The sequence below is a fragment of the Panthera uncia genome (assembly GCF_023721935.1).
Source record: "Panthera uncia isolate 11264 chromosome A3 unlocalized genomic scaffold, Puncia_PCG_1.0 HiC_scaffold_11, whole genome shotgun sequence".
In the NCBI taxonomy this organism is placed as follows: domain Eukaryota; kingdom Metazoa; phylum Chordata; class Mammalia; order Carnivora; family Felidae; genus Panthera; species Panthera uncia.
The window spans coordinates 26020915-26040032 of NW_026057578.1; the positions used below are offsets into that span (position 1 = coordinate 26020915).

General features: G+C 50.6%; 1 protein-coding gene across 1 annotated transcript in view; it reads right to left on the reverse strand.

Moving 5' to 3' along the window:
- Positions 1-19118, reverse strand: part of HCK (HCK proto-oncogene, Src family tyrosine kinase) — a 43818-nt gene that overhangs the window by 9723 nt on the left and 14977 nt on the right. The window contains exons 2-10 of the mRNA XM_049650026.1: positions 18615-18729; positions 15498-15540; positions 15048-15147; positions 13771-13869; positions 10256-10359; positions 7204-7353; positions 6507-6659; positions 4841-5020; positions 3965-4041 (exon numbers count right to left, since the gene is read on the reverse strand). Coding sequence (XP_049505983.1) covers positions 3965-4041; positions 4841-5020; positions 6507-6659; positions 7204-7353; positions 10256-10359; positions 13771-13869; positions 15048-15147; positions 15498-15540; positions 18615-18728 — 1020 coding nt within the window. The 5' untranslated portion in view covers position 18729. The remainder of the gene's footprint in view (positions 1-3964; positions 4042-4840; positions 5021-6506; positions 6660-7203; positions 7354-10255; positions 10360-13770; positions 13870-15047; positions 15148-15497; positions 15541-18614; positions 18730-19118) is intronic.

Here is a 19118-nt window from a genome sequence, read left to right on the forward strand (position 1 = left end):
ATTTTCACATATGCTCAGTGGGGCAGGTGGGATTAACCCAATTTGGGAGATAGTAGAGGTTGATGCCTCAGTGACTCTGGAGTTGGACCAGCTCAGCCTGAGCCCCACAGCTCTGTGATCTCAAGCAAGCTACTTCACTCCTCTGTGCCTTCCTTTTCTTCTCTGTAAAAGGAGGACGACAATAGAACCTGCTTCTGAGGGGTCATGTGAGGATTAATCCTCCATGCCTGCATCAAGGGTTTACAGCAGTGTCTGGCGCGTAAGTATCCACTTTAACAGTGGCTATTCATGCTCCCTGTTGAGGAAAGTGGCATTCAGAGAGCTTAAGCAACTTTCTCCAAGCTACACAGGCAGAACTGGGATCAATACCAAAACTCTGTGTGACTCCTCCGCCCATGTACCTACACAGCGTGGCTTCTCAAGGGTTTGTCACCTGAATGAGTAACGAAGAGGTTCCCTGGGCTCAGGGGTGGTCTAAGAACTAGGAGTTGCTGAGGGGGTGAGATTTCATAAGCACCAAGCAGGCTGCCTTGATGTTGAGCATTAAAACTTGGGTTTACTTCTGAGAGTTATCAGGGAACCCACAGAATTAGGGCTGGAAGGGTCTGTAGGGCTGTTCCAGCTCCGGGCTCTTCAAACCGAATCCTACTGATACCTCAAGGTCGTCTTGTGGGTGACGGGACAAAGCAAAGGGCACCCTCTTCAATCAGAGCCAGTCTGTTTTAAAATATTTGGCTCCTGGGACACCTGGGTGGCTCAGTCGGTTGAGCATCTGACTTTGCCTCAGGTCGTGAGTTTGAGCCTCACGTCAGGCTCTGTGCTGACAGCTCAGAGCCTGGAGCCTGCTTCAGATTCTGTGTCTCCCTCTCTCTCTGCCCCACCCCCATTCATGCTCTGTCTCTTTCTCTCTCTCTCTCTCAAAAATAAATAAAAACATTTTTAAAAAAATTAAACAAAATATTCAGCTGCTATATAAGATTTCCTTTCATCAACAGAATTATGGCTTAAAAAAGGGCTTTTGAACTTGAAAAGTACAGATGTGGTCTAATTCCCTCATTTGACAAATGAAGACACTCAGGTTCATGGTAGATCTGAGGCCCAGACGGCCAGTTGGTGACAGGGCTGGGGCATCTTCTACTGCACAATCTGCCTCTCTAGGACTGGAGGTGAAGACCAGGTCCCCAGGTTGCCTCCTTCCTATCCCCAGACCCTCTGCCCTGGACATACAAGGGCCAGGAACCTCTTTCGCTCCCTTGGTTTCTGTTTTCCCATCTGTGAAACAGGGAGAGTGGCTTCTGCCCAGCCTGACTCTCCCCCAGCAAGATTACTTGCCAGTCTGATGGTTATAATTTAGTTACAGGCCAGACTATTGTTTGCCTAGGGACAGGGACCATTACAGTGAAAATAAATATCAGGCCTAGATTTCCATGTGCCTCTGGCATTCCAGGCTCCAAAACTTAAAGCCTTTTTTTGGGGTGCCTGGGTAGCTCAGTCGGTTAAGTGTCTGACTTCGGCTCAGGTCACAGTCTCGATGTTCGTGAGTTTAAGCCCTGCATCGAGCTCTGTGCTAACAGCTCAGAGCCTGAATCCTGCCTCAAATTCTGTGTCTCCCTCTCTCTCTGACCCTCCCCAACTCATGCTCTGTCTGTCTGACTCTCTCTCTCAAAAATAAACATTAGAAAAAAATTCAAGGCCTCTTTTTCTTTATACCTCTGGACATCCCCTCCCCCACCATTGGGATTTTCATACTCAAATGAGTTCTGCCTTAAAGATCTCCAGAAGACACAGCCCTAGGCCCTAGGCACGGCTCACTTAACACCCTCCAGGCTGTAAACCACACCCCCTTTATCTTTGCCAATCCCAGATTCCAACTGACCAGGCCCAGCTCTTTTGTTTTTCCCCCTTGGGCTTTGGCACAGGCTGTTTCTTCTATCTAGAATACCCTTCTCTCTCCATTTCAGCTGCCTAATTTCCACTCACCCTTAAGGATTCAGCCTAGAAGCCTCTTCCTCTGGGAAGACCTCTTGGGTTGCTCCTGGACCATGATAAATGCTCTAGCCATGTACTCCCACAGCATCCCTTTCCTCCCGGTTTCCCACAGAGAGGAGAGGATGACAGAGGACAGAAGTGAAAAGCACTCAGGCCGCGGGTAAGAAGAGCTGCAAAGAGTAAAGGGAAGATGAGAAAGAAATTGGGATTTTAAGAGTGCTTCTGTGGTTTGTGTACATTATTTGTTTTGCTGGATACTGCTTTCTTTTGACACTGAGCCAGGATCACTTGGGTAATGGCTCTTTCAGAGAGTCAGTTGTTTAATGTCTCTAAACTCTGGGAGGAGAGAAATACTCTCCTTTTCATTCACTGCCATATCCCCCCAAATCAACACAGTGATTTAGGCAAACTACTTAACCTCACTGGGCCTCAGTTTCCTCTCTATGCCTTAATTTCCTATTCTGGAAAATGGGATAACAATTACCTATCTGTGGCCAGACTGCTACACTGGTGGCCCCCAATGGACTGTGTGTCTTGGGACTCATGCCCTTGTGCAGTCCCCTCCCACACTGAGTCTGGACTGGGCTGTGGGCCATACTTTGGCCAATGAAACAGTGGCAAGCATGATAGGAGGAGAGGATTCATAAGGCCTTGCACATAGAGCTAGACCTGTTGGAATACTCCTTCTTGGAACCGAGCCACCATGCTGTAAAGAAGCTCTGACTGGCTATCAAGTGACGAAGGTCCACAGGAGAGAGACCCTGGAGGATGAGCCGCCATGTTGGCCATTCTAGCCCCAGGCAAGTTCTCAGCAGAAATGAGTGACCTCAGTTTCACCATGTGGAACAGAAGAACCACCCAGCCAACCCCAGTCAACCCACAGAATCACAAGAAATAATACATTACTGTTAATTCAAGCTACTAAGCTTTGGAGTAGTCTGTTCCATAAGAACAGGTCATAAAAATCCCACTCTCTAAGGTTCATGTGAGGACTGGATGAACCAGTACCTACAAGACACATAAAAAGTATACAGTTGGAGCGTCTGGGTGGCTCAGTTGGTCGAGCGTCTGACTTCGGCTCAGGTCATGATCTCACGGTTGACGAGTTTGGGCCCCGTGTCAGGCTCTGTGCTGACAGCTTGGAGCCTGGAGCCTGCTTCAGATTCTGTGTCTCCTTCTCTCTCTGCCCCTCCCCTGCTCACACTTTGTCTCACTCTGTTTCTCAAAAATAAATAAATGTAAAAAAACCCTTTTTTTTAAGTACACAGTTGACCCTTGAACAACACAGGGTCAGGGGCACCAACCCCCACACAGTCAGAAATCCACATATAACTTCTGACTCCCCCCAAAACCTAACTACTAATAGCCTACTATTGACAGGAAGCCTTACCGATAACATAAACAATTGGTTAATACGTGTTTTGTATGTTATGCGTATTATATCCTGTGTTCTTACAATAAAACAAGCCTGAGAAGAGAAATGGTATTAAGGAAATCATAAGAAAGAGAACATACATTTACGGTACTGTACTCTATAAAAAAGAATCCGCGGGGCACCTGGGTGGCTCAGTCGGTTAAGCATCTGGCTCTTAGTTTTGGCTCAGGTAATGATCTTGGGGTTGGTGAGCTCGAGCCCCGTGTCAGGCTCTGGGCTGACAGCTCGGAGCCTGGAGGCTGCTTTTGGATTCTGTGTCTCCTTCTCTCTCTACCCCTCCCCCACTCGTGCTCTGTCTCTCTATATCAAAAATAAATAAATGTAAAGAAAAAGTTAAAAAAAAAAAAAAGAACCCACTTATAAGTGGACCTGCCACAGTTCACTCGCGTTGTTGGAGGCTCAGCTGGACTGTTGTTCTGAGCGCTCAGTACATGTTAGCTATGATTGCGTGCTATTATTACAGCACGTGTCCAATGAGAACGTGTTACATAAATCATTGAATTCCTGTCCCCTCCCCCCACTTCCCCATCAGACTCTCACCTGCGCTGAGAAGTCGATGAGCTTTGGCAATGGCTGCTTGCTGCCCTCTACGCTTTTCAGGAAGTCCAGCAGGCTTCCTGTGGGGGAGCGGGGGGGGGGGAAGCCACAGGACTGCGGTCACTGTTTTGGTGTATGGTTAAAGTTGTTCGTTGTGATGGACTTCAATAAAAACACTTACTTGCCACTCCTTGTGTTTGAGACATACAATTTGAGTGTTTTTAAAGATGACTTTGTGATTCCTAGACCGGGGGGCAATCACTATTTCTTTTGACGGAGAGAGAGCTTTCTGAGCCTGGTGGACCGGGGCCATGGCTTTAGGGCGCCGGCATAACTGTGTATTTAGAAAATGAAACGCGTTTTCAGGTTTCAAGATTGCACTAAATGAGGTTGCGTGACGTGCTGCTGTTTATAGAAAAATGGGCAGGGATTGAAAATGGTTGTGGAGTGGTGGCCTAAAAAAACTCCCTGAGAAACACGGGTCGGCCGGGTGCGGGCAGCTCGGAACGAGTGCTTGGCCAACTCTTTTCCAGAGCATGGTCCACACAGGAGGGATGGCTGGTGAGGCAGGGAGCTGCCCCCAGCCTCGAAGGCTTAAGCCTCTTCTAGCATTACCCAGCGGGGCTCTGGCCATACTGCCCTCTCCTGTAGCTCCGTGAGCTCCCCGTCCTCTGGCATCCCCTTACCATGATTTTACCCCATGAACCAGGAGGGCTGGGCCACTCACTGCCAATGGAGGCCCAAGTACTCAAGTTCAAGAAGAGCTCCTGGCCAGACCAGGGGCATCTTGAGGGCAAGAGCCATGTCAGAGTCACCTCTGAGTCCGTAATCGACTAGTATGAGCCACGGCCTGCATCCCCAGCCCCCAGAGGGCAGCACCTTTGGCCATGAACTCTGTGATGATGTAGATGGGCTCCTTGGTGACCACTGCATACAGTTTCACCAGCTTATCATGCCGCAGAGTCTTCATCAGGTTGGCCTCTGCCAGGAAGGCATCCACGGACATGCTCCCTGGCTTCATCATCTTCACGGCCACCTTGGTGTGCTTGTTGTAGGTGGCTGGAGCAGGAGAGAGAACAGGAAAGGTGGTCAGAACCCACTGCTCTTTCCCCACAGCTCTGGGAGGCCCTGCTGCAGGCCTGCCTCCTCCAGAAAGCCTTCCCTGCTTATCTCAGTCCTCAGAAAGGGAAAGGCTTTGGCCTCAGAAAGATGCAGCTTGAAGGCTAGTTCACCACTTCCTGGCTGTGTGCCCTTGGGTAAGTCACTTGACCTCTCTGAGCTGTGGTTTCCTCATCTGCCAAGTGGAAAGGATCAGTACTGCCTTTGAAGGGCTGTTGTCAGGATTCAAGAATCACCTCAAAACAACGCTCAGTTATTACTTGCACACGCATGTGCACACACACACACATCACTTTTGCTTTCACACATAATCATACATACACACTATCTTTGCTTAAAATATTTTAATCTGAACACTGCTCTCAAAATAAACACCAGCCATATCACAGTCCACAAGGCCCTGCATAATTTGGCCTTGCCCGCTTTGCCCACCTCCTCATCCACCAAACTCCCCCTTCCTTTTTGTGCACCAATCAGCCTGCCTATCTATCAATCAGTCTCTCAAGCACCCAACCCCCCCCCCCCCCCCCCGCCCACCACAGGGACCCAACCCACCACACCCCTGCTTCATCTTGTTGATCTTGTAAATCTCATAATTACTTGTGTTTCCATTTTTGCCTTGGCTGCCAGGAAGCTCGAATCCAGATCTGAGGTCTTCCTGTGGTGAGGGTCTAAGGCCTTACATAATATTTTTGGTTTTCTAACCTTATCACCCAGATCCATTTTACATTCTTCTCTATACTTTCTCTGCCACATTCTCTTATTCAATACCTGGCACACAACAGGGTCTTAGTAAATGTATTTGAAATACATGAAATTTAAACTTATTTTTTCTGGCTGAATTGTTTGCATCTCTGTAAGTCACCTTCGCTCCCATTTGGAACGTGGTGGAGTGCACCGGGCACTGGCCAGGCCTCTACCCCACATCCTGCAGAGAAGGCACTGCTGTTCTCAAGTTATTAGGGGCAGGACAGCCTGCCTTTTGGGTGTCCCACGATGCCTTCGCATGGCGCTGGGCACATGACGAGCGCTCAGGGCAGCTTGTTCATCAGTTGGCAACATTGAACTTACCTGAAAATCTCCAAACTACATTTCCCCACTTTTTGATCATCCTAGGAGGCCTCTGGTTATCTCCACCCCAGACTGGTGGACTGTTCCAGCTCCACACAAGGAAGCAGATTCCTCATCCAGGACTCCTCCTTCCCAGAAGGAAGACCTGGACCCCAACAAGCCTGGCCTCCAAGGCAAATCGGTGTTTGCATAGCAGGACAATGTGGTTGCTATCAAAGGAATTGCTCCTTTATGGTTATTATTCAAATCTCCCCTTACACCCGGTGGCATCCCCACTTTGCCTCAGTCCGTTCCTGGAAGCAAAGACCTCCTTGTCTTTCTGCCCTCCCTCCACCCTCTGGCCCTGGATCCTTACCCATCCAGACTTCCCCAAACTGCCCGGCTCCAAGTTTCTTCTCTAGCTTGAGTAATTCCCGTGGGATCTCCCAGGCATCTTTCTCCCATGGCTTCTGGGGCTTGGAAGACACGCAGGGCACTATCAGCTTCTGGCAGAGTCCATCACTCCCCTCTGGAACAGAGCCCTTGGTTAGTGGAGGGCAGCCAGCTAGAGGGTTCCCCTTGGAGGCCTCCCTGCCTTGTCCTCTGCCTGTGGCTGCTACCATCGGGGACATTCCCAAGACGCCACCTTGACCCTCCTGCTCAACAAGCCTGAGACTTCAGGAGAATCAAAGCAACTATTTGTCAGGGCGCCTGGGTGGCTCTGTCGGTTAGGCGTCCGACTTCGGCTCAGGTCATCATCTCGTGGTTTATAAGTTGGAGCCGCGGGTCGGGCTCTGTGCTGACAGCTCGGAGCTTGGAGCCTGCTTCGGATTCGGTGTCTTCCTCTCTCTCTCTGCCCCTTCCCCACTCACGCTCTGTCTCTCTCTCTCTCTCTATCTCTGTCTCTCTCTCTCTCTCAAAACTAAACATTAAAAAAAACCCTCACAGCAACTATTTGTCTGGGGAGGGTCAGGAAGAGCTCAGCAGGCCTTAGAGGCTACAGGGCACCCTTCACTAGGATTCTTGAGAGACGAGTCCACGCTGGTTGGGACGCAGCCCTGGGCAGGACTCACTCTTGTAGTGAGCCACCAGCTCCTGCAGGGTGTTGAAGGTGCTCCGTGGGGAGATGTAGAAGCCCCCACTGTCCAGGGTCCGGATCTTGTAATGTTTCACCGTGTCCCCGTGCTGGGGGTCGTAGTCTCGCACTGACAGAGAGTAGCTTCCTGCATTGGCCAGAGAGAAATCCTTCAGGAGTGGGGTCTCAGCCTTGCCACCTCGTGTTAGCACTCTGACACCCCCTCCCGACACCCCTGTAAGGCCACTGCTGACACTGTGTGGGCACCTGGGCAGTGGAGTCGAGTTAAGAGTGGGCTGTGGAGTCAGGCCGTCTGGGTTCTTGTCCAGCCTCCTCCATGTCCAGCGGACAGACTCTGAACAAGTGCTATGTCACCGCTGTGTGCCTCGGCTTCCTCATCTGTGAGATGGGATTGGTCACCATCACTCCCCCTACTTTATCACATTGCCTGAGGATTAAAAGATGTAATGCTGGGGCGCCTGGGTGGCTCAGTCGGTTAAGCGTCCGACTTCAGCTCAGGTCATGATCTCACGGTTCGTGGGTTCAGGCCCCGTGTCGGGCGTTGTGCTGACAGCTCAGGGCCTGGAGCCTGCTTTGGAGTCTGTGTCTCCCTCTCTCTCTGCCCCTCCCCTGCTTGTTCTCTCTCTCTCATAAATAAATTAATTAATTAATCAATTAATTAAAATAAAAGAAGTAATGCAATATAGCACTCAAGATGTGAACACTCAGTAAATGTTGGCTCTCATTTATCTATCTATCTATCATCTATATCTATCTATCATCTATCACAAAGCCAAGACACCACATCGGATTGGTAAATACGTTACTCAGAAACAAACAAAAAATTAGCAACAACAAAATGCAGTCTGATTATTGAAATGTAAACATGAAATATTGTGGTAGGCTGAACAGCAGCCCCCCAAGATGTCCATGTCCTAATGGCTGGAACCTATGACTTTCTTAGCTTATGTAGTAAAGGGGCTTGGAGGATGTGGTTCCATTAGGATCTGGAGATGGGACATTATTTTGGATTGTCCAGGTGGGCCCGATGGAAGCACGAGGGTCCTTATAAGAGGAGGTGGGAAGGTTGAAGTCAATGGTATGACATGCGAAGATGGATACACAAAGTTGGAGAGAAGTGAGAAAGGGGCCATGAGCCAAGGAATGCCAGTGGCCTCTAGAAGCTGACGACGGCAAGGAATCAGATTATTTCCTGAGGGCTCTAGAAGGAACCAGCCCTGCGGACACCGGGACTTGAGGCCAGCAAGACTGATTTCAGACTTCTGAGCTCTAGAACTGTAAGATAATAAATTTATCTTGTTTTGAGCCACAGAGTTCGTGGTAATTTGTGACCGCAAGAATAGAACCTAATGTGCATGACATCGCATAGACCAGAAACACCCAAGTCTTTCAGTCCATGACCATACTTCTGCCATTTGCAAGCTGTGTGTCCTTGGGCACGCTATTAGCCTCTCTGTCTCTCAGTTTGCTCCACCACAATGGAGCTCCACTGCTCCACTGTGTCTCAGGATCTTGCAGGGGTTTAAATTGTTGCATGAATAACAAGTGACCATATATGCCAGCCACTGGCCTAAGAACTTTGTCCAAATAAACTATGAATAAATATGAATAATAGCCTCTACAACGAATTGTAATTATATGAATATAATGAATTACATAACTTATTATAATGAATGAATAACCCCACATGGTACAGGTTTTATAGCACCATCATTTTACAGGCAAGGAGACTGAGGTCCAGGCAGGTGCACTAACTCACTTGCAGCCACGCAGCTGGTAAGCCGCAGAGCCAGGATTCAAACCCAGGCCGCTGGCTCCCCACCCCACTCATTGCCACTCTGCCCAGCCAAGGTGAGGCTGGCTTGGCTGATGCTAGATGGGGTGGGGCAGAATCCAAGAAACAGCAGGACGGGATTCAGGGCACTCGTGCTGCCACTTTTATTAAATTGGCTAAATGGGTCCCTACGGCCCTACCTCTGGAGAGCTGTGAGAGGGAACCAGGCTCACCCTTCTGGCCTGCAGTTCTGGGTTGTTTCTTTGGCTTCTCAGCCTCTATCTGCAGAATGGACCAGCTCAACCAATTCCCCAGCTGCCCTGGGAGCAGTTGGAGAGGAGAAGCTGGGGGTTGTATACAGCTTTGCCTTTTTGTCCTATTTCTCTTGTCCCTGGGCTTGAAGGGGGCTTGTTGGGTGGGAGAAAATTAAGCCTAAATATTCACTGGTCTGAAACACTGATTGTGAGTGGCGTTATCCTGCCATGTTCAGGCTTGGCCAATTCAGACATCCAGCCGTAGAGTAGAGGACCACACAGACGCCTTTGTTGGATGTCCCCAAAACTGCTTAGGGTACTGTGGGGTCACACTTTGTACAATTTACTTGACTAATCTGAACCAAGCAGCTTCGAGTCTAAACATATTAGTAAACACGCTTCCATGTATGAAATCTGACATCACGAGACTCCTTATTTCTATTCCTTCCTTTGGGAAAGTTAGCCTCAACTGATGCCAGTTTGAGTGATGTGATGTTTTTGGGTACTGTTCTAGCTTCCCGTGCAACGGCCCTGCAGAAAACCAACCTCACCGCCCAGGAACTTCAGGAAACAGGTCGCCAACATCAAAACTTCCAAAAAACATCAAAAGAGACAGTTTAAGCAGTCTCAGAGGAGCCTGGCCTGGGGCTCTTCCTGCGGGCTGGTCTACCCCTTCCTTATGGAAGGAGGGGCAATCAGCTTTGTGGACAAGATATACTGCGATGGGTATTTTAAATAATACAAGCTGGTAAAGATCAAGCTTCACTAGAATATTTTTGTTAAGGGTCCACAAGCACTGGGGCTTACTTCTAGGGACCCAACCAGGAACTACAGAAGCTAGGAAGACCCAAACCAGGCTCGAGCAAAGGGCAGGAGAAAATTTGGCAGTCTGGTGGGCTGGGCGAGTTACTCAGCAGAATTGCATTTGCAGAGGGAGCGTGGCGGCCAGTCATGCCTGGGGTACCCCTGCAGGGCGGGCAGGGTGGAGAGGGCTGTGTTACCTTTGGTGGTCTCGCTGTCCCGGATCATGAAGGAGCCCAGCATGTTGCCCGGGGCCAGAAGTTGGCGCTCCGCATCCTTCCGGCTGATGCCCTTGAAGAACCACCTGGTGGAAAGGGGTGGGGGGCCTTGTGTGAACCACGGAGTAGGCCAGTCCTGTCCCACCTCCACGGGGCGCCAGGAGACGGAGTGCCTGGCTTCCTGCAGCATTCATTTTCCTACAAGATTCTTTTGGGAAAAATCACCATTCCCAAATGGTGATTTGAAATCAAAACAGAGACATCTTTACTAGGAGTGAATCCAGTTTGCTGAGATAGAAACTTATGCAATTTGGGGAGATTTCTTTAAGAAAAATGATACCAAAAGAAAGAGCCCCCCTCCCCAAAAGACTATTAAAAAAAAACAAGAAAAGAAAAAGAAAACTGTTTTTAAAGAAAAAGAATACAGCATTACAAATACAAAATGCCCATGGGTCATTCCAATGCCACCCAGTGTTAGGGATACGGTGATGGATAGAAAGACGCAAATAGTAAGGTAACAGCAGTCTTAACCAACTGTGGTCAAAATCTGGCTTTTGCAAATTTCACAAGGCCACATGACCATCCTCTCAGGGTCTCAGAGGTCCATGTGAGTGGAGGCCTGAGATTCGTAAACTTCACAGTGTATCCTCTCCTGTGGGTAAAGTTGAATACAAAGTCAGCAAGAGGGGCACCTGGGTGGCTCAGTTGGTTAAACAGCCAAGGCTTGATTTCAGCTCAGGGCATGGTCGTGCAGTTCATGAGTTCAAGCCCCACATCGGGCTCTGTGCTGATGGCGTGGAACCTGCTTGGTATTCTTTCTCTCCCTCTCTCTCTGTCCCTCCCCAGCTCATGTGTGCGCGCTCTCTCTCTCAAAAATAAATAAACATTAAGAAATAAATTCAGCATGAATTTTCAAGCTAAAATGTGAGATTTCAAATAATTTTATACTTGGACCCATATTCTTGGATCTTTTCATTTTTCCCCCGGGATGTTTGGGATATTGAGTGGGAAAGTCCAAGCAGCAGCTGTCAAATCCTACCATCAGCAGGGTGAGGAGTGGTTTGTGTGCTCTTAAGGAAAGAGTCCCAGACCCAAGGTCAGCTGGCCTTAGACCTGCCACCAACCTGCTGTGTGACTTTGAGCAAGTTGCTTTCCCTCTCTGGGCCTCTGTTTCCTCTGCATCAACGGGGGGAGAAAGACAGCTAACATTCATCAAGTTCTTGTCATCCACCTAACAACTGCATGGAACTGTGGCCCTTATCATCCCCATTTTATGGATGAGGAAACTGAGGGAACAGAGAGAGCAAGCTACTTGCCTGGCATCACCCAGCTGGGAAGTGGTGGAGGCAGGATTCAAATCCAGGCAGGCTAACTCTTAATCACCATGAGACACTGCCCACCCGCCTTCTTTGCTTTCATTTTGTAGAGTGAGTCCTGCCGTGGTAAAATTTTCAAGCAACGGAACAGGGTACACGGTAAGAGCTGTCTCCCTGGCAACCCCCTCCCCCTGCCCCCCCCACCCCCACCGGGGAAGTTATCCCAGGGGATCTTGCATGAGGAAGAAATGACATATACACACGGAGAGTCATTATAGCACAAGACTGGAAGCAGTTTTGATGACCACTGACAGGGGGCGGTAGGGCGTCTACACAATGGACACTGCAGCTGTGAAAGGATCTGAACAAAAGGTGCAGAACAGCAGGCGTGGTACCTTCCACTTGTGTAAAACAATGGGAGCTGTATGTATTTTTCTTACACGGTAGGAAGCATTTGGGAAGACTCATAAGAAAACTGCTTGCTTCTGGGGAGGGGAAGTGGCTGGTGGGGGAACAAGGGGGCAAGGGAGACTTTTTACTCTCTTCTATGTCCTTCCCCTCCATTTGCATTTTGAAACATTTACAGCATTGTTTATTTCAAGGAGGGAGAGGAAGTCAGATCCCCTCCCCCTCTGCTTTCCAATGCCAGGAAGGCCCTCCCCAAAGGCACCCTCTGTTAGCAGTTTCTTGATACAGGTTCAAGAACCTGTGAGTGCAGTCTGCAAGACTGCTGTGTCTATTTAGGTCAGTGGTTCTCAAGGTGAGAACCTGGACACAAGCAGCAGCCTCACCTGAGAACTTGCTGGAAATACCAGGTTCTGAATCAGAAACCAGCATTTCAACCAGCCCTCCGCGTGATGCTGATGCACTCAAGTTTGAGAACCACCATTTAGGTTATCGCCCTTGTTTGCAAATGATAACCCATCATACATGCTGTCTGCACCCTGCCTTTCCCACTTGGCAAGCGTGTTGACCTTGAGGAGTACCACCAGCCATGCCTCCTCCAAGGCTGCTGGGAGGTGTGGTGCAGGGATTCGGTGAGTGTTCAGATCTTGGAGTCCGGGAGCAGAGCATTGGATGTGCCAAGAGAAAGCCTAGAAGGAGGAAGAAGGAAGCAAGACCCAGCTGCAGCAGGCAGGAGGTGTGCTGGGGGGTGGTCCAGGACAGAAGAGTCCGTGGTAGGAGAGGGGCCTTCCTCACGGCCACAAGAAGGGAGACTTCACAAGGCAAAGAGGTTTCATATGCACTAACAAGAGCATGACTTTAAGATGGGGAAAAAGAGCCCAAACATTGTCATTTTTAACTGGTCAGCATTTCAAACCGTCAACACCATCTAGCCAGAGGGAGGAGGCAGAGGAGAGAAAACCGTAGGGACTGCCGTGTCTTAACTTTTTGAATGGCTCGTCCTGAACTGGACCCTTTCGTCGCCCTGTAGCATGGCCATCTTTTTACTCGCCGGTCCCACCCACCACGCCGTGAACGTCTCCAGGGAAAAACCCTGTCTGAGTCACCTAGTGTCCCTGGAACGGGGCTGCTGGGTGCATGAATGACGTATAACCGTCTATATTTTCAGAGTCAAGACAGACGCAAAGAAGAGCCTGCAGCCAAGCACGCTGGGTCACAGGGAGCTCTTTGAGGGCAGGGCTGTGTCTTCCTGGTTCCTGCAGTCCCCAGTCCGGCACAGGGTTGGTGACGTGCAGGTGTGTATTTATCGAATGAGCCAAATGAAGGGTGACTGAACAAGCGTGGGCTGGCTCGTCTCTCAGAAGACCCTCTTTGGCACAGGCCATGTACTTCAACCAACATGTATCGAGTACCTACTGCATGCCAGCCTGTGCCCAGGATGCAGTCACAGACAGGCAAGGCCCCTGTGGGGAGGGGGAGGCAGGCAGTGAACGTGTGAGCAACCACAGAAACAGGATTGTTTTTGCTAGCGAGGAGTGTTCAGAAGGGAATAAAACAGGTCTCCGTGAGAGACAGAGGCCCGGAGGGATCCACGTTAGACAGGATGGTCAAGGAAGGCCTCTTTCGGACATGAAGGGTGAGAGGGAGCCAGGCAAGCCAAGATCCCTAGGAAGAGTGTCAGAGAGGGGAGATAGAGAGTGCAAAAGCCCTGAGGCAGGAACAAACCTGATAGAGCCCACACTGCCTTCTGTAGGGCAGGAAAAACGGAATACTTACTCCTCTGTCTCCAGGGAGTCAACTCGGGCGACGTAGTTGCTTGGAATGTAGCCTTCTTTCCCTGTGGCCAGGGACCGAGCCCTCCACCACTCCCCAGACCTGAGGGACACGAGGGAGCAAAGGAGTCAGGGAGCAGAGGGAATCCCCCCGGACCTCTTGGGCCCCCCAACCTTGCCTAGAATACACCCCCAACCCCAGGAAGCTGATAGGGTAAGGGGCAAGGCCGCTACTGTCCCAGTCCCCAGCACGCACTCCATGATTAGGGTAGGGATCTTTACAACAGTCCCCACTGTGCGTCCGAGGGTCTGGAATCAAGCCCTATCCCTGCATTCCACAGCCCACAGCCCTAGGTCTCTGGCCTCACTCTTTTCCCCCGGGGCCTGCAGGGGTCCCTACTCAGGGTATGGGGCCCTGTGCCCATGGTGGACTCATTGTGGGCCGAGAACCAGAGTGGTCTGACCAAGGACAAGCACTCCCATTCTTGAGCCCCATCTCACAGTGACACAGTCACCCCCCTACCTTATGGTGAAGAGTATTGGGGATTGGAAGTAGCAAACTCCAAGATCTGGGGATTCCTGAATGCAAACGTACCTCAGCAGGTCTGGTCCATAGATAAACCTGTACCTTAATTACAGGAGCCCAAGGAAAGCCTCCTTGAGAAAGCCTTTCGCCCGTTCACTGTCGCCTGGATGTGCACCCCTAGTAAGTACACAAGGCCCTCTTTGGTGGCTTTCATCCAGATTAAGAGCAAACCCTTTCTCCTCTATTATGATGAGGTTCTTATCAGCCATTTACTCCCTACTTTAAGATAGCCTGTTGGGGTGCCTTGGTGGCTCAGTCGGTTAAGCGTCCAGCTCGGGCTCAAGTCACGATCTTATGGTTCGTGAGTCTGAGTCCCTCGTCGATCTCTGCGCAGAGCCTGCTTTGGATTCTTTGTCTCCCTCTCTCTCCGCCCCTCCCCTGCCCGCCCACACTGTCTCTCAAAAATAAATAAATAAATAAATGTATTTTTAAAATTGTTATTAGTTTATTTACTTTGAGAGACACAGAGACAGTGCAAGTCGGGGAGGGAGAGAGGGAGAGGGAGAGGGAGGGAGGGAGAGAGAGAGAGAGAGAGAGAGAGAGAGAGAGAGAGAGAGAAAATCCAAAGCAGGCTCCTTGCTGTCAGTGCAGAGCCATTTTTTTTTTAAAGATAGTCTATCAGGCTCTTTATTGAAGCACAGAGGAGAGCACATTGAGTGTTGGAGGTAGCTATGTCTTAGGAGTGGGAAACTCACTCTTCCAGGATCACCATTTTATCTCCCTTCTGGAAACTGAGGTCTTCATGGTGAATGGCCTTGTAATCATACAGGGCAATCACAGTGATGTCGTCAGGACCTGCAGGGAGAGAGACACGGGATGGTGAGGCTTTATCAGAGCACCGCCACAGTCCTGGGTGTTTCCCATCCCAACAACCAGCACCCAGCCCCGGAGCCACTGAGGGATCTGTCTCATGGTATAAGCATCTTGCCATGTGGGGCGGGATTCTGGAGTTTAAAGCTAATGGTGTTTTGTCTGTGTTAGACAGTGTAATAGAAACAAAATAGCCTGTACAAAGTACTTTGGGAGCAACTGAAAGGATTTGCAAGTGTGGTTTTGACGGTTTGGGATTTGGGCCTTAAGCTCTGACTGAGAACCTAACCTAATCCTTTACATAAGACTCCGCCACTCGTCTGCCCAATACTTACCCTCCGTCGACCCTGGTGGGTTGTCGTTGTTGTTGTCAGGCCGCTGCGGGGAAGAGATGGGAGAAGGGGATGAATCCAATAGTGTGTGGGGAGCCACAGGAGGTCTGTGTCCAAAAGGATACCCGAGAGCATCTCATCTCAGCCCTGTGTGTCATGGGAGGAGGACCTGAGAGGGCTGGGAACCGATGTGAGGTCACACCGCGCATTAGAGGCACCACAAAGATCCAGGTGGCTTGGGTTGTGGCCTTGGCCTTGGGCATACTGGGGGACACTGGCCTGTTCCCCCCACCTTGACATATGGTGAGGGGTTGGTCCAGATCAGTGTTTTCTATGATACATTTGAAGAAACTGTAGGTCTTCCAGTATGTCCCATGCGTAAAGGCTCCATTATAATTATGAAAGAAACTGTTCCTCCAGAGGGAACTGGCATCCACTGTGGTGCTCTGAGCAGCCCTTAGCTGCGGCGGTGGAGGCGGGGGGGGGGGGGGAAGGGGGCTGGGACTTCATTCCTGGAGCAAATAGACCTTAAAGATACATTGTTGAGTGAACAAAGCTAGTTCTTCAGAAGGATAAACATGATACATATATAAAGAACACATACACACACATCCTAAATATGTTCTGTGCACATGTTACTGTATGCGTGTGAGTGTAAATTCATAGAAAAAGGTTTGCAAGGGTCCACACCAAACTGACAACAGTTGATGCCTCTGGGGAGGGGGGCCATTGATGAGAAGAAACTGTAGCTTTAACTGGGGCTGGATGATTTTTCTTTTCAAGGGGAATGTATTTGTGTGTTGCACACATAAGTGAACTTACAGAAACAGGTGTGGGAAACGATGACAAGTATGTCTTTTTGGGGGGAGATTCACAAAGCACATTAAGATTCATGAAAGCTCTGAGGACTTCCACAAGAAAGGACCCTGTGTCTTTAAAAAATTTTTTTTAATCTTCATTTATTTTTGAGAGAGAGACAGAGTGTAAGCAGGGGAGGAGCTGAGGGGAGGGAGACACAGAATCAGAAGCAGGCTCCAGGCCCCGAGCTGTCAGCACAGACCCTGACACGGGCCTGAACCCACAAACCATGAGACCGTGACCCGAGCCGAAGTCGGACACCCAACCGACTGAGCCACCCAGGTGCCCCAGAAAGGACCCTGTTTTACCCAGTATTTTATAAACTGATTTGGCCTAGGAACCCTCTGTCTGAAGAACACTTACTAACTCATCACTGAACTAATGCTCTGCAAGAGAACAACGAAAGGCTGATAATAGCATCCCTTAAACCTGATGCTCAGGAGACAACCAAAAACTAGTGGGAGAAAACCCTCGGCCTCCCCACGGGTGCCAGGCTAGAGGGACTCAGAGAATCTGGAACCCTAGCCACAGAAAGGGCCCAGGGCCACACAGGTTAGGAAGGAACAGGTCTAGGAGTGACTTAGGGTTTAGGATGTCAGTTCAGGACATTACTGGTGAGAAGCTCATGCAGTCGCAGGCTGTATTAATAGAGGTCAAATGTCAGAGGGAGGGAGGCGACTGACTATTCCATCATCTGCCCATTGCCAGAATTAGTCCGATTCTAGACATCACGCTGGGGAAGGGCAAGCAGAATGGAGAGAGGCCAGGAAGCAGTCCACCCCCACCTCTAGAGACCGCAAGCAGAAGCTATGCTTCCCTAGATGATCTCAGATAAGGCCATGGACTCCAGGACTCCAGAGGAGACAGAACCCCAGCCCTGGGGTGAGAGCGACCCGGCCCTGTTGCTGCCCAGCTGTATGACCCCCGGGGAGGCATTTCACCTCTTCGATCCTCACTTACAGTGGCTTTCAAGTGGCATAAGTCCTGGCTCACAGCTTTCGGTGGGGACTAACGGTGTAGAAACACTTCACCCCAGTTGCCCGGAACACGGTAGGTGTTCCAAGAATGGTAACGGTTGTTACAACTGCTCCTGCTGCTATAACCACCGTCCCTACCTGTGCCAGTGGCGTTACTGTTGGCACCACCCGTGTCCAGCATTGCCGCTCTCCTATTTTACCATCACAACCACGTGGCTAGTGGTGCTGCTGTTGTGGGAGGGTCCCCTCCCTAAGGAGAAGGACAAAACAAAACAAAGCAACTTCAAGGTGACCTGGCTGTGCGCCTCTGTGACCACACCCCTCATGACCCTGTGACCTGCGACCACTTAATCAGACTACACGTTTGTGCGCGTTAGCATCCGTGGGAGACAAAGACATCGAAAATGCACTAAAAAAAACGATGCCCCGTGACGTTCAGTGCTCGGTGCTTCGGGGACGAACCCCAACTGAGCGGGGCCGGCACGAATGAAGTTGCTTCCTGGAAAAAAAGCCGCGGCGAGAGATTCCCACTACACTGGCTGCCACGATCACCACTATTCCTGCCCTTACTGCCACGCCTCACGAGCGGTTGGAACTTGCGCTGCCTGGGTTTGAATCCCGCCTCTACCCTTTACTAACCACGTGGCCTCCGGCACGTTATGAAGCTCTGCGTCTCACCTGTAAAATGGGCATGATAAAAATCGTGACCTAGGGTGACCGTGAGGCTTCAGGGTGTTGACAACCGTATAGCCCTTGGGCTGGGGCTCGGTTCCTCGTAAGCTCTGTTTAAGCAGAAGGTAAGCAAGCAGATGCCTCTACGAGTGTGACCGCTTCTCTTATTTACTGCTTTTGCGCTGGCCCTTCTACTCCCACCCCTCTTGCTGTTACCACAATTGTTACCATGGTGATTGCTACCACAATTGTACCATGATCACTGTCTCTAGTTTAACTGTTGGCTACTGGTCAGGTCACTCACAACTCTCAGCACCGCTCATGCTACCGCCCAGGCTCGGGGCCTCTCTCGTGCCCTCTAGGACCCGGTCCCTGGAGCCCAGGCTGAGAGGCCAGGGCCTGGGCAGTGGGACCAGGAGAGCCGTCATTGCCCTGGGTACTCGGAGCAGATGTAGCCCAGAGAGCTGGGGCTACATCTGCTGGTGAAGGGTAAGCTCCATGTCACCCCAACACACCCTGCTCACCCTCGGAAACACAGGAGGATGTGAGGGCGATTTGGGGCAGCACGGGGCAGCCCACAGGCTACTGAACTCCTCTTTCTTCCCCCACTCACCCGTTTGCCCGCAGACGTGGGATCCGGCACATATACGGGGCTGTGCAGGGCACTGGGCTCGGTTTTTGAGACCTTGCCTCTGTCCTGGAGGAACTTGGACTTCATGCATCCCATCCTGCGGCAGAGAGAAGGGAAGTGAGCCCAGCTTGCCCCGAGTCCCACACAGGGGAGTCTTGGATGCTGAGTTCCAGGCCCCCTGCCCTCAGACTGGCTCCCTCTCCCCTACCCTGTCTCCACCCCCTCCCCTTACCAGCCCCACTCACCCCACCCTTGCCACACGAGCTCACTCTGCCCTTGCCACTTCTGGGTTTCCCCACGTCCATGTCGGCCACATACCCACACAGGGCTGACTAGCTGTCACAGTCCTGCTACTGAGGACCCCTGCCACGGGGAACTTATCCAGAGAATGAATCATGATGATCATCAAAATTCAACATGCAGAGCCTTGGAGCAGTGTGGGTGGTAGGCACCACAGGTCTGGGATCAGAAAGCCTTGAGCTGACA